This window comes from Lolium rigidum, chromosome 5, assembly GCF_022539505.1.
Source record: "Lolium rigidum isolate FL_2022 chromosome 5, APGP_CSIRO_Lrig_0.1, whole genome shotgun sequence".
In the NCBI taxonomy this organism is placed as follows: Eukaryota; Viridiplantae; Streptophyta; class Magnoliopsida; order Poales; family Poaceae; genus Lolium; species Lolium rigidum.
The window spans coordinates 114415236-114427738 of NC_061512.1; the positions used below are offsets into that span (position 1 = coordinate 114415236).

Below are 12503 nucleotides of genomic sequence, written 5' to 3' on the forward strand. Positions count from 1 at the left end.
TTGCATTAGGTGCATCGGTTTGGGTTCTCTCCGGGGTTACAGTCTCATGTGAGTTCGTGTGAGTTCCCTCTAGGGTTCGGCTTGTTGACCTTAGTGCTGGTGTTGCCTTCGTGGCCTTGTAGCCTTTTGGCCTTGTTGTCTTTGTGGCCTTGTCGCCTTTGTGGCGTAGTAGCCTTTGTGGCGTTGTTGCCTTTGTGGTGTGTTGTAGCCTTTGTGGCTTTGGAGCCGTTTGTGGCGCGTTGGAGCCTTTGTGGCCTTGTTGCCGTGCGCGGCGTGTTGTAGCCTTTGTGGCCTTGTACTTAAGAGCCTCCGTGTTGTGGAGTTTGCCTCAAGCTTGATACTTGGGTGTTTGCCCCAAGCTTGTACGGGTTCGGTGACCACCCTGAAGGGTCCCTTAGTGGATCGAGGCGTTCCCGTTGGTGGAAAGGCTCGAGGAGAATATGGTGGCCCTAGCGGCTCATTGGAGTGCCTCGTACCTCCACACCGCTCCAACAGAGACGTAGCACCCAAGGGTGTGAACTTCGGGATACATCATCGTCTTCTCGTGCACCGGTTACTTTTCAACCCGATCTCATGTACCTATACGTTTTACATTGTGATAGCCTTCGTGCTTGATGTTTTATATCTAGTTTGCTATCACCTTGTTGCTCATCATGCTTAGCGTAGGTTGTTGGTGCACATAGGTAAACCCTAATTGATAGGATTTGTGCTTAATAAATAAACCTTAGTTTTATTCCTCCTTGTTAAGCCCTCAAGTAGAAGTTTTTATAATCCGCCTATTCACCCCCCGCCCTCGGTGACATCCTTGTACATTCATATATGCCTTGCTTGTTCGTTTCGGCATATGTTACGTCCTTGATTTGTGCATGCGTGGATTGCTATAATATTAATATATGTTCACCACAATTATCTTACACAAGGCTTTGCATTCCCATGTTTAAGTAGTTTCCCAGCTCAATTTATTTACGATATGGGGAACCCTAATCAAACATCGAAATGTGGTAAACCATTTGATGTATATTGTTGGAATGTGTTATTGTTCTTTGTAGTGGTGTGCGCACGTTGCACTCCATAATGTTCATCCCTAAGGGACACAAAACGATACTCCATCCGTTTCATAATTCTTGTTGTGGATTTGGATGTATCTATTCAAAAAATATGTATATATATATATATATATATATATATTTAAATTTGAGTATAAGTTTTGTATGGATGTGATAATATAAGCTACAACCGTAACAACCTACTCATTATCTCACGCACGTTTACATTTCATTATGATCAGTGGAAGGTAGCGTGAGTTGGTAAAGACGGAAAACACCATTAGATGTTAGGGTGTAAGAGAACTGCAACCTAAACAGAAAGAATCTAGACAAAGTCATCATTGAAGAAGTGTTGGGTCTCTATTTTTTTGTAACTATGTCTATCCACCTCTAGCGGCCTTGCACTATCCACGATCCATACATCGTAGGAAGCCATGTCCAACTAGTGTAGGTACACACCGGAATGAAGCATGAAATGGAGTGCGAGCCTCTAGCATGCATAGAGAACCTAGTGACGTGCTTCTCCAAGTCCGAAGACTACAAACATACGAGGTTAAAATTATATTTGAAGTTTTCAGAACGCAAGAATAGATAACCTTATGATGTAACCCATAATGTTTCACATTGACTTGAAATGTTGTCACCATTGAGATCACACACCTTGCCAGAGTGATGCCCGGTACATCTGCCCAGTTTTGAGATGAATTATGATTTAATCTTCATGGGAACTTCTGCATCATAGTTCACCAACACCTTCTAGAACATTACACACTCTTCTATAGTTTCGCAATGATACAATTATTATTATCATTATATCCTATATTATGAGGAAAATATTGCAGTTTCCAAATTCATAACGTAAGGGTTATGATCAATTTATCGAGAAAGATAAGGGCCAAAGTGCAAAGGAGGAAAGGAACCTCCTCCATATAACCACTCCGCCGCGCCCAGCTCCCCTCGCCGGTATCGTGTCCTCGTTCACGCCGAACCCACCCGATTCCCCCGACCTCCGATGCCGGCGGGCCGCAACGTAGCCGGAGATCCGCCGTACTGGTGATCGCCGCACAACAGCGATGGATCGCCTCCTGCTCTCCCGGCCCCCGATGCCCACCCCCGTCCACGCCGCTGACATGGCCGCGGACGGCGACCTCCTCGAGCTCGATGTCCTCTGGCCCGCCTCCTCGGCCCCCGGTCTCCTCGCCGCGCTTCCCGATGACGAGGCTAAGAAGAAGAAGAAGCGCGCGGGCGGGCCCGCGGTCCGATCGGCCTCCCGCGCCATCCCGGAGAAGGCCGCGTTGACCCCTGCGGCGGCGGCGGCGAGGTCGGCTCCGGTGCGCATACCGTCGGAGACCGCGGCACGGAGGGGGAGATGGGCCCACGCCGTGGGCGGAGGCGACGACGGGGACGCCATGGTTCCGCCGCACGAGATCGTCGCGCGGCGCGCGGCTGCGCACAACTCGGTGCTGGAGGGGGCCGGGAGGACGCTCAAGGGCCGCGACCTCCGCCGCGTCCGCAACGCCGTCCTCCGCCGCACCGGCTTCCTCGACTGAGAGGCGGAGGCGAGTCGCCTCGTCGCTTTCGCGATAAAAGTTTTGACTTCTTTTGATTTTTCCCCTTTCGTTGCATCGGTTGCGTTTCCGGCTGTTTTGATTTCATTCCCTGATGGGAGGGGGATGAGGTGAGATGAGTGAGCGAGGATTATACCACGGCAATAACATTGATGTTCCATTCCATCACATATATATGGAAATTTTGGCCATTATATTTCTTCAGCTCGTATGCTTTGTTTCTTGATCAAGTGAAAATCTAGGGTTGGTCCTATGGAGGAGAGAAATTAGTGTCTGATGAATTGCTGTTCCTGATGAATTTTGTCGTGGTAACTGATTGATGAGAAACAGGTCACAGATGCAAAATGGATTTTTTTGGTGGTTGCATTCTAGACGTCAGAGGGTAGTGTTTATCAGAAATAGTGTTTATCAGAATTGTTGAATTGGCTATTTCTTTTACAGGCTTGTTCTTTCTTAAATTTAGATCATAGCATCTTTTCCATTTCTAGCTAATGGTGGAGAAAATTCAGCACAACAATTCTTTCTATATAACAGTATTGCAGGGTCATCACACATGGTAATAATTAGTTGGTATTTTGTTTCTGCTTGTATTTTGTTCTGAACATTAAGAAACTTAGCGATGAAGGTGAGCATTGTTTATGGATAAACAAGTGTGTTCTTGCGGAGATTAGAGGTAAGAAAGCATGAACTCATATTCCTCACCTCAAGAAGTTCCAAGAACACACCATTAACATGAAAGCATTCTGAACATATTTAATGTTTACATTCGAAGTTCAAAGAACACGCCATTAACATGAAAGCATAAACTCATATTCCCTTGAAATTCACACTTGAGTAATTTGTTTCCTATTCAGAAGTGATGCTTTACTGATTACTGTAATTCTGGAAACCACTACAACATCCTAGTACAGTCATGGAATTGTTTGCGTCCCTCAGGTTCAAGGACCACCACTGCACTTACTAATGCAATGGTCCATTCATTCAAATGTAGCAATAACTCAGATGCACAAGGACACAACGTCTTTGGATTATGTTCTTCAAGATACAGTTATTCAGATGGTCTAGCTCATTGATGTGTTGTCCTTGCCCGGTCACTTCAAAAAATTGCTATTTAATAATGATGAAATCTTTTGAGAAAACTAAAAAGATTGCTATGGGTTCAGAGTAGTCAATAATCTGGTGCAATAAGCTTTGTTTGTTTTTCTTTATAGCGACAGTAGCAAATAATTGAATGTACGATTGATTTGTACTGGATTATGACTAGCAGGAATTTGATTGAAGCACATGGCTAGCCATTGCTGCTGAGATTGAAAATTTCCCATCTGCTTAATGATCAGTTCTTGCATATTAAATTAAGTAAAAAAATGTTTGTAAATGACATTCTATTCTATACATTTCTCTTCTGGAGATGCTGTCAAAACCGTTTCAGTTGTCTGTTGAATGAACTTGATTTTACATTTCTCTTCCAGAACTTCAAGATCAGCTTAACACAGAAGACAACCCACATTCACATTCATTATTTCTTCATATGTTAAGTTATATACATTTCAGTTGGTAATAATTAAATAAATTGATGGCAACCTTGGTAGAAATAGGCTTCACACTCTGCGTGGTAAACAAATAATTGAATGTACTATGCTTGATTTGTACTGGATTGTGACTAGCAGGAATTTGATCGAAGCACATGGCTAGCCATTGCTGCTGAGATTGAACTTTCCCCATCCTGCTTAATGATCAGTTCTTGTAGAGTAAATTATGTAAAAAAAAGTTTGTAAATTACATTCTATACATTTCTCTTCTGGGGATGCCATCAAAATCGGTTCAGTTATTTGTTGAATGAACTTGATTTTACATTTCTTTTCTGGAACTTCAAGATCAGGGCACACAGAAGACAACCCACATCCACATTCATTATTTCTTCAAATGTTAAGTTATACATTTCAGTTGGTAATACTTAATAGAATTGATGGTGACCTTGATACAAATAGCCTTCACACTCTGTGTGGTCAAAGAAACACTATCATTATATCTTAATCATTCATTAATTGCTATCCCTTTCAAGACTTGGTCCACCACCGATTGCCCCTTTATTTGATTCCAACATATAATTGGACCATTGAGTTCTTTTTGCCCCTGTGGTCCCCACCATAGTATGAAACTCAACTGCTCTCAATATGCAACGTATCCTCCCTGTCTGCTGATAGCCACAGGTCCATAACTTAATGAGCATACTATGATCTCCAGCTCATGCTTTTTTTGAATTAGTCTAACTCTTATTTCTATTACAGAGTAAACTATATATGATGCTTACTTTGATACTTCATGCTTACTTCCATCTTATTATTAATTCAGCGACTTGTTGTTGCTTTAGTGTTCCGTCAGTCAGACTATCTCATAGATCACGAGTTGCCTACTTTCTTTTTTTAGTTCTGGTATCAATCTGCAATAGTGTGGTTCCTTGCTGTGTTTGAGGAAATCTCAATGGGATATGTTGCTTCATAGCCATTAGTTGGTTGCTTGCTGTTCTGGCATATGTATAAATGTGTTTGCAAACTGTTGCGTATACTTCCGGTTTTCCATTTGTATGTATTCTCTCTTTACAAAGTTTCATATGATTCTGGTTACGCGGCATCGATTATACTATGTGGGAATCGATGCACACCAACAGAAAAATTGGCCCCATTGTGGCTAACTGAATCTTGTGTTCTCGCGTTCTTTGCTTGCCAGATCTACTTTCTGCGATCATGTGGTTTACATGCCTGTACCCGATTCTTTTCTGTTTTGCTGGGACACTTGTAGAGTGATGTAGGGATCTGGCACTCTCTTGTGGTCCAGTGCTATGATGGTCATGGTGTGACATGTTGGAAAGATTTTCTGAACTTTGTGTTGTATCGTAGCCCGTAAAGACGGTTCACAGGAACATCGTGCAGCTTCAATTTGCCAGCTAATATGCTCTGTGTGTGTGTGTGTGTGTGTCATTTGTGTGGCGTTTATGTCAATTTCTGTAAAAAGGAGTCGCTCCTGGGATGTAACTGTAGTAAATCTGTTCCTCTTATATACATTGCTTCCAAATCATCATGATGTAGTGCAAGCACATGCTATTTGATTCAAAGGACTTGCACTTCCCTTGAAATATCGAAGGATTGTTATTTCCTGTTTGAGTTATATTACTGTATTAGTTTCGTACGATTTTAAGTCATATATGAACCTTTTCTATTGGCTTCCTTGGCATTGAAATCTATGTATTTGATAGGGATATTTCCATTGGGTGTAGCTTTTGGCGGAAAATGATGTTTTCATATGGTGTATACAATCATCTATGGTTCAAGGAGCATGACTATGGTCGCGGTTTTTATGAATCCTGCAAGGTATAAAGAATTTGTGAGTGTCCTCTGAACCTGATAAGTGGACGTTTGCATGTCTTAGAGAATACAGTCAAAGATGAAATTGCCACTGGAGACACGCCTCAGTGGAAACCATCCAAAAACCGAAGTTGGGTCTGACTGAGATTGAGCGAGAAAATTTTCTCCGTCAGAGTTTGGCCTAACTGGCATGCTGTATGCATCTCCATGCGTTTACGCGGTGTTTGTGCTTACTGTGCTGAAATCTGAAACGTCTTGCTATCTTCCCGTGGACTCTCTGAACTTTGAAGTCACCAGTTAGGTCGAGGCATGAACTGCATGTACCTGTTCACCGCTATACGAATTTGTGGATGGACGCAAGTATCCTCAATTTCATTTCGTAAACGCAAGTACTTCCAAAAAGATATCTCAACTTTGTCTATATTTACATATATCTACGTACTAAAACATATCTAGATACATACATCATCTAGATACATGCATGATCTAGATACATGCATATTTTAAAAATAGGTGAGACAATTCTTCTATGAACCGAGGGAATACTATTAAACTACTAGGTCAGATCTATAATAAGTGTTCTGGTTTTAGTTTATTATCACACCCCTTCTTCTCTCGTGACTCGCGTCGCTCCCCGCGAGCGATTGGGTCACTGTGCCGCCACCCCTCCCTCTACCTTCTCTCCTCCGTCGTCAATGGCGTGTGCCGCCGGGCAAAGCATGCGCGGTACGGCGACAGCGGTCTTTGGCATTACACATCCGAGCGGAATCATCTCCACCGGGAGCCCCTAAATAGGTGCCGGCAACTCCGTTTGGGGCCGCTGGCACAGCATCCTCTATTTAGGGACGCTGCTCCCACACCAGCGGCCCCAAAACGGTGGCCCCGATACATTTACTAAATCAAATTGAAATGTTGAAAACGATATTCATACGAAGTTCGAACGAAATTTGTACAAATTTAACGCGAATTGAAACTAAAAAACTAAAAATAAACATCTAGCGGCGCGGGGAGTCGAAGGCGCTGAAGTCCAGTTCCTCGCCGCTGGACGTCCCGAAGGACCAGCTGTCGGCGACGTCGGCCTCCTCCTCGTCGGCCTTCTCCTCCTTTGGCGCCGGCAGCTCCGAAGGTCCGGCGAGGTCGACGTAGTTGGCGCCGTGGTCCCTGGCGGACCACACCGGCGCCTCCCGCGGGTCGGTTGCGATGTGGCGATAGTCTTTGTCGACAGAGCGACCTACTAGGAAGTTCTGGCCGGGGAACTCCTCCTCGTCGCCGTCGCCACGGAGGGCCGCCTGCGTCTCGGCCTCCTTCTCCCACCATTTCTTCTTCGCCGACGGAAGTGGTGGCGAGGCATCCTCCTCCTTGATGCGGGCGCGGCGGGCCGACCCCGTCGTCCGTGGAGCCGCAGCAGAGGACGCGCGCCCCACGTCATCGCGGATGACGACGCCTCCGGAAGGAGGCGTGGGCGCGGCCGAGCGCGTGCGCGCGATGGACGACGACCTGGTGCGTGAGGTTCCGGACGCCACGGTCCGTTCCGGCGCCCTCGTAGGCGCGGCGCCATATTCGCCGCCTGCGGGAAATAGACCGGCTCCCGTTGCCCGCGGTGGCGTGACCGGAAGCCGTACTCGCGGAGCGTCTCGTTGACGTCGCGACCGTACCACCAAGCACGGTGGCCGACGTTGTTGAAGTGGCTGCCCGAGCGGTTGGCCGTCCGCGCGAGCTCGACGGCGCTCTCGTCTTCGAAGCGCTGTGCCCAGTCCGGGCTGTCGAGAGCGTTCTTCGGCAGGCTCCTCTCCTCCGGCGTCATCTGGTTCCGCCGTTCCTTGGCGAGGGCACGCGTCAGCGGTCCTCGCGGCGGCGGCGGCGGCACGGCGAAGCCGTCGTTGGAGACGTGCGAGCCGTGCGACAACTTGTATTGTACTGGCACGGGGATGCGGTGCTAGTACAGCACGTCGGCCTCATTGAACGACAGCTGCGTCGAGCAGAGCATGCTGCCGCCGCTGCTGCCGGCCTGGTCGTTGTGCGCCATCGCGTCGGCGGGGTGCGTGTGGGTGGTTGAGGACGGCGGCGGCTAGGGTTGGACCCGGCGGGGAAAAGAGAGAAGCGCGCGTCGGTGGGGTTTTCTGGGAGGCGGCGGACGCGCATTGAAGGCGCGTGGGTAAGGTAGGTGGACGCCGCGTGTCCAGTCGCCGCTCTCTCCGTTTTGGTTTCCGCGCGGGAGGCCATTAACGCCGATGACCAACCTCCCCGCGTCGTTTCCGATGCGAACCGCCGCGTCCCCTCGCTGACAAGGCGCCCCCACCTACGAAAAACGTCGTTCCGCGAGGCGCCGGCGCGCCCGATTCGCGCCCTTGGCGAAGGGGCCGGCACGGGATTGGCGGCGATTCTATTAGGCTCCAGAATGTGACTGTTGGGTGACAAGATGTAGCCTGTTGGCTACACTTCTGCTAATCACGCATTTTTTTATCCGGATGGACGAAAACGGTTCCGTCGCGCCTCCGGTTCCTCGTTTTCATCCGGATTAGTCCTTTCATCCGTCCGGAGAGCCCAGGCCATCCCCTGCCCCCCGGGGAGCGCTTGGGGACTTCGGACGAGAGAAAAGCGGGGACGGGCCCGCTCTGTCGATGAGAGAACAGACGAACCCCACCATTTTGTCGACGCAAATCCCTCCTCCCCTCCCTTTGCTCTCTCGCCGCCGGCACCATCCCTCGGAAATGCGCCGGCGGGTTGCCCCAACTCCGCCGTTCCTCCACCCAGCAGACTATATTCCGTTGTTTCTCCTCCCTCTGCCTATTTTCCGCCGCCGGGCAGCTCTCTCGCGTCGCTCATCGTCGACACGCCCGGCAGGTGTTCGTCCAACTGCCTGGCCGGACATGGACTCCGACGAGGAGGAGCAGATGTTCGCCGAGCTTCTTGAAGAAGAAACGGCGGCCGCCACCCAAGACGAGGAGCACCTGCTCATCCTCGCTTGCCTGTCCGGCTTGTATGCCGAGTCTATCATTGGTCGCCGTGGTGGGTCGGCACCAGGTCGCCGGAAGTGCAAGCCGAGGCAGCGAATGGAGGGGTACTGCATGCTCTACGCCGACTACTTCACCGACGATCCATTGCACGGTGAGGCTGTTTTCAGGCGTCGTTTCAGGATGAACCGGAAGTTCCTGAAAATTGTGTATGCCCTTCGAGACTACGACTCCTATTTCAGATGCAAGTTGGATTACACCGGCATGGCAGGGTTTTCCACCCTTCAAAAGTGCACGGTGGCTATGCGGATGTCGGCATATGGAGCTCCTGGTGATTCTGCAAATGACTATCTTCGGATGGCAGAGTCCACCGCTCTTGATTGTTTCTACCGGTTCTGCAGGGTGGCGATATCAGTGTTCGGGGACTTCTACTTGAGATCACCGACTGTCGAAGACACTGCTAAGATCCTCGCTGTCAATGAAGCTCGAGGATTTCCCGGGATGCTTGGAAGCATTGACTGCATGCATTGGAAATGGAAGGACTGTCCGTTTGCTTGGCAGGAAATGTACAAGGGTCACAAAAAAGGTTGCACTGTGATACTTGAAGCAGTGGCTACCCATGATCTCTGGATTTGGCACTCCTTCTTTGGTATGCCGGGATCCAACAACGACATCAACGTCTTGCACTGCTCGCCGGTCTTCTCCAAACTTGTTGAGGGTCATGCTTAACTTTGTGATCAATGGCCGGCACTACAACAAGGGATACTATCTTGCAGACGGTATCTATCCAAAGTGGGCAACATTTGTGAAGACTATCTCAAACCCCGGTCTTCCGAAGGAGCGGCAGTTTGCCAAGGAACAAGAAGCTTGCGGAAAGGATGTTGAATGTGCATTGGTGTCCTCCAGCAGAGATTTGCTGTAGTCCGGTTCCCCGCTTTGACTTGGTCGAAAGATCAGCTGTGCGAGGTGATGAACTGTTGTGTGTGCTTACATAACATGATTATCGAGGATGAGCGGAAGCATCCGGTCCCTCTGAGCGAACAAGCTGCACCATATGACAGAGAGGGTCCTCTTGCACAGCCTGACCACCAGGTGCCGGCATCGTGGGCTGCGTTCATCGCTATGCGTCGAGAGATTCGAGACTCCACAATGCATCAATAGCTGCAGGATGATCTGGTGGAGCACTTATGGACGCTTCGAGGCAACACCAACTAGTTTCCATTTGATTTCTTTGAAAACTTGTCTTGTTTTGTTAAACTGTAATGTTTATTTGTAAAAATAAGCCTAATGTTGGCAAAAGTGGTCAAATTCGCCGAATTATGCATGAAATTTGTCATCCAGGGACGTTTTTCTCTAAAAAATGCCGAACCCCGGGTGTGCCTACCGAGGAGACGGCTGGAACTTCGGCGCTCCCCGGGCCAAAGTTTCGTCCAATCCGGCGCTAAATAGCGCCGGATTTCGTCCCGGGGAGCTCCAACGGCTGGGGATGCTCTTACCTCGCCAGTCTCGTGGTGAGCCGTTTATCGCTTCTTGGTCCTGAGCTCGTGAATGTCGGGGCGGCGGCCCGAGAGGTGGATGTTGTGGGTGTCTCTGCGGCGAGAGACGTGGCAGTGATGATGGCATTTTTCTTTGGTCAATTTGATGGCGAGGAGCAGGCGACGGGTGATCCTAGCGTTCACGGCGCTTCAGCGATGGCAGCTCCCGGATCGTATTCCGGGGTCCGTTCTCGGGGATAGTGGCGGTCCAAAATATCGAGCGTATGCGATAGTTTTTTCCGGCGATAGCTTGGCTTTTGATGCCAATGGTTAGGATGCATACGGGGTCGTAACCCTCTTGGGGTTGGGTACCTTCTTCGTGTTATTGCTTCAGGTGAAAACTCTTGATCATCATGGTCACGACAACGGCGGCACGTTGTGTCATTACCCGCTTGGGGGCCTCGTTGTGGAGTTCGGATCCTCCTTGGTCTTGTTCCGGTATTCTCGGTGGCAAGTTTTGGTCTCTGTAGTTTTTTGTTTATATCTTTGATCTGCTGTGTAAGAGGGTCTCTTTGTGACCTTGCGAAAGCCTATTTCGTGGAGGGTGTAACCCTTGTCCAACTTAAACTTATAACACTCGGACCGTGGTCAATGAAAATCGGCATCTTTTTTTTGAACAGGCAATGGAAATCGACATCAGCTGAATTCCAAACGCTAACCAGTTTCATAGTCTGGGTCGGGTCTTGCTGCACCGGTCAAGTGGGCGCCCATGATACAAGGCATCTTGCATGCCGCGCGGGTCAAGACCACGTAAGCGTTTCCCAGCTGTGAAACCGCGTCCTTGTACCACAAGCGACGACCCCGTACGCTACGTTGCTGTAGCTGATGTTGTTGCTATTGTTGTGGCAAGCGTTTCAGTCAAGAAACGTCGATGCAATACTATCATCTAGTCAGTGGAGACGAGGTCGTGCTCACGAGTCCAGGGTCTCGCGTAGTCGCGTTGATTGGTGTGAGGTTTTTATCGTTTCCCGAAATCTCCGGAAAACTGAACTGTTTTTATGTGAAATTTTTGCAAAGTTCTGGGTTATCGATCGGATATGTGGAGTGATGGTTGTCGTTTAATCTGGGCCGCTTGACTTTTCATGCTCATCTTTCCTCGATTGGCATTGTCCACTGTTCAGGAATCAGCTAAGCAATCAATCTGGTCGGCTCCGATTCTTCTGCATAAACATTTGGCCCTCGTGTCGTCTTCCCGAGGGCGGCTCGGGGGGCGACTAGGGGCCCCTCTCGCGCCGCCACACCCTCATGCTCATCTTCCCTCGCCGCCGCCTGAGAAAGGCTCTGGGCAAGCTCACATGGCCTGCTGGTGAAGGTGGCAGAGAGGATCTGCTGCTCTGCGCGGGGGTTCAAGCGATGAGGTGGCATGCGACGCTGACAATGCGGCCAGTGGCGTTTGAGGATGCTGCTGTCCGGCGTCCCGGTTTGTATAGGCAGCATGCCGATGACGAGTGTGGATCAAGTGTGGGCGGTTTTGTCTGCTCGCGCTGGATCCGAAAGGTGAGATCTCCACACACCTTCTAGCCTCTTCCTCCCCGCCGATCTTGGAGGTCAGCTTTGTGGTGCACTAGTAGAAAACAAGCTCTTCATCTGGGTCTTTAGTCTCGGCCGTGTCCTGAGCCAGGACTAATGGTCCAGACATGCCGTCCCAAAATTACCCTATGGTGTGGTAATCATTAGTCCCGGTTTATATGGACCTCTAGTTCTGGTTTGTGACACGAGCCGAGACTAAAGCCCCTGCGCCTGCTGGCAGCCCCTTTAGTCCCGGATGGTGACACGAGCCGGACTGAAGTCAAACCGTTCGGTTCCCGCGCAAAAATCGATCGTCGTCGCCATTACTGACGCGCGGAAATCGATCGTCGCCGGCCGGCCACGGGAAGTTGCATCGCCGCCGCCGGCCGGACACGGGAAATGATCAACCGGTGGCTGGCCTGTTCACCTCCCTTTCCTATATATGCATCTTCACATCTCCTCTATTAGCACATCTTCACATCCTCCATTAGCCATCTCTCCCAAAGAGCTCTCTCCCGCCCCGACCCCA

At 49.4% G+C, this 12503-nt stretch overlaps 1 protein-coding gene across 1 annotated transcript; it reads left to right on the forward strand.

Moving 5' to 3' along the window:
• The first annotated feature begins 2019 nt into the window (after window positions 1-2019).
• Window positions 2020-2810, forward strand: LOC124656668. The gene has a single exon (XM_047195372.1). The coding sequence runs from the start codon at window positions 2120-2122 to the stop codon at window positions 2594-2596; it is 477 nt and encodes a 158-aa protein (XP_047051328.1). The 5' UTR covers window positions 2020-2119; the 3' UTR covers window positions 2597-2810.
• Window positions 2811-12503: the final 9693 nt, after the last annotated feature.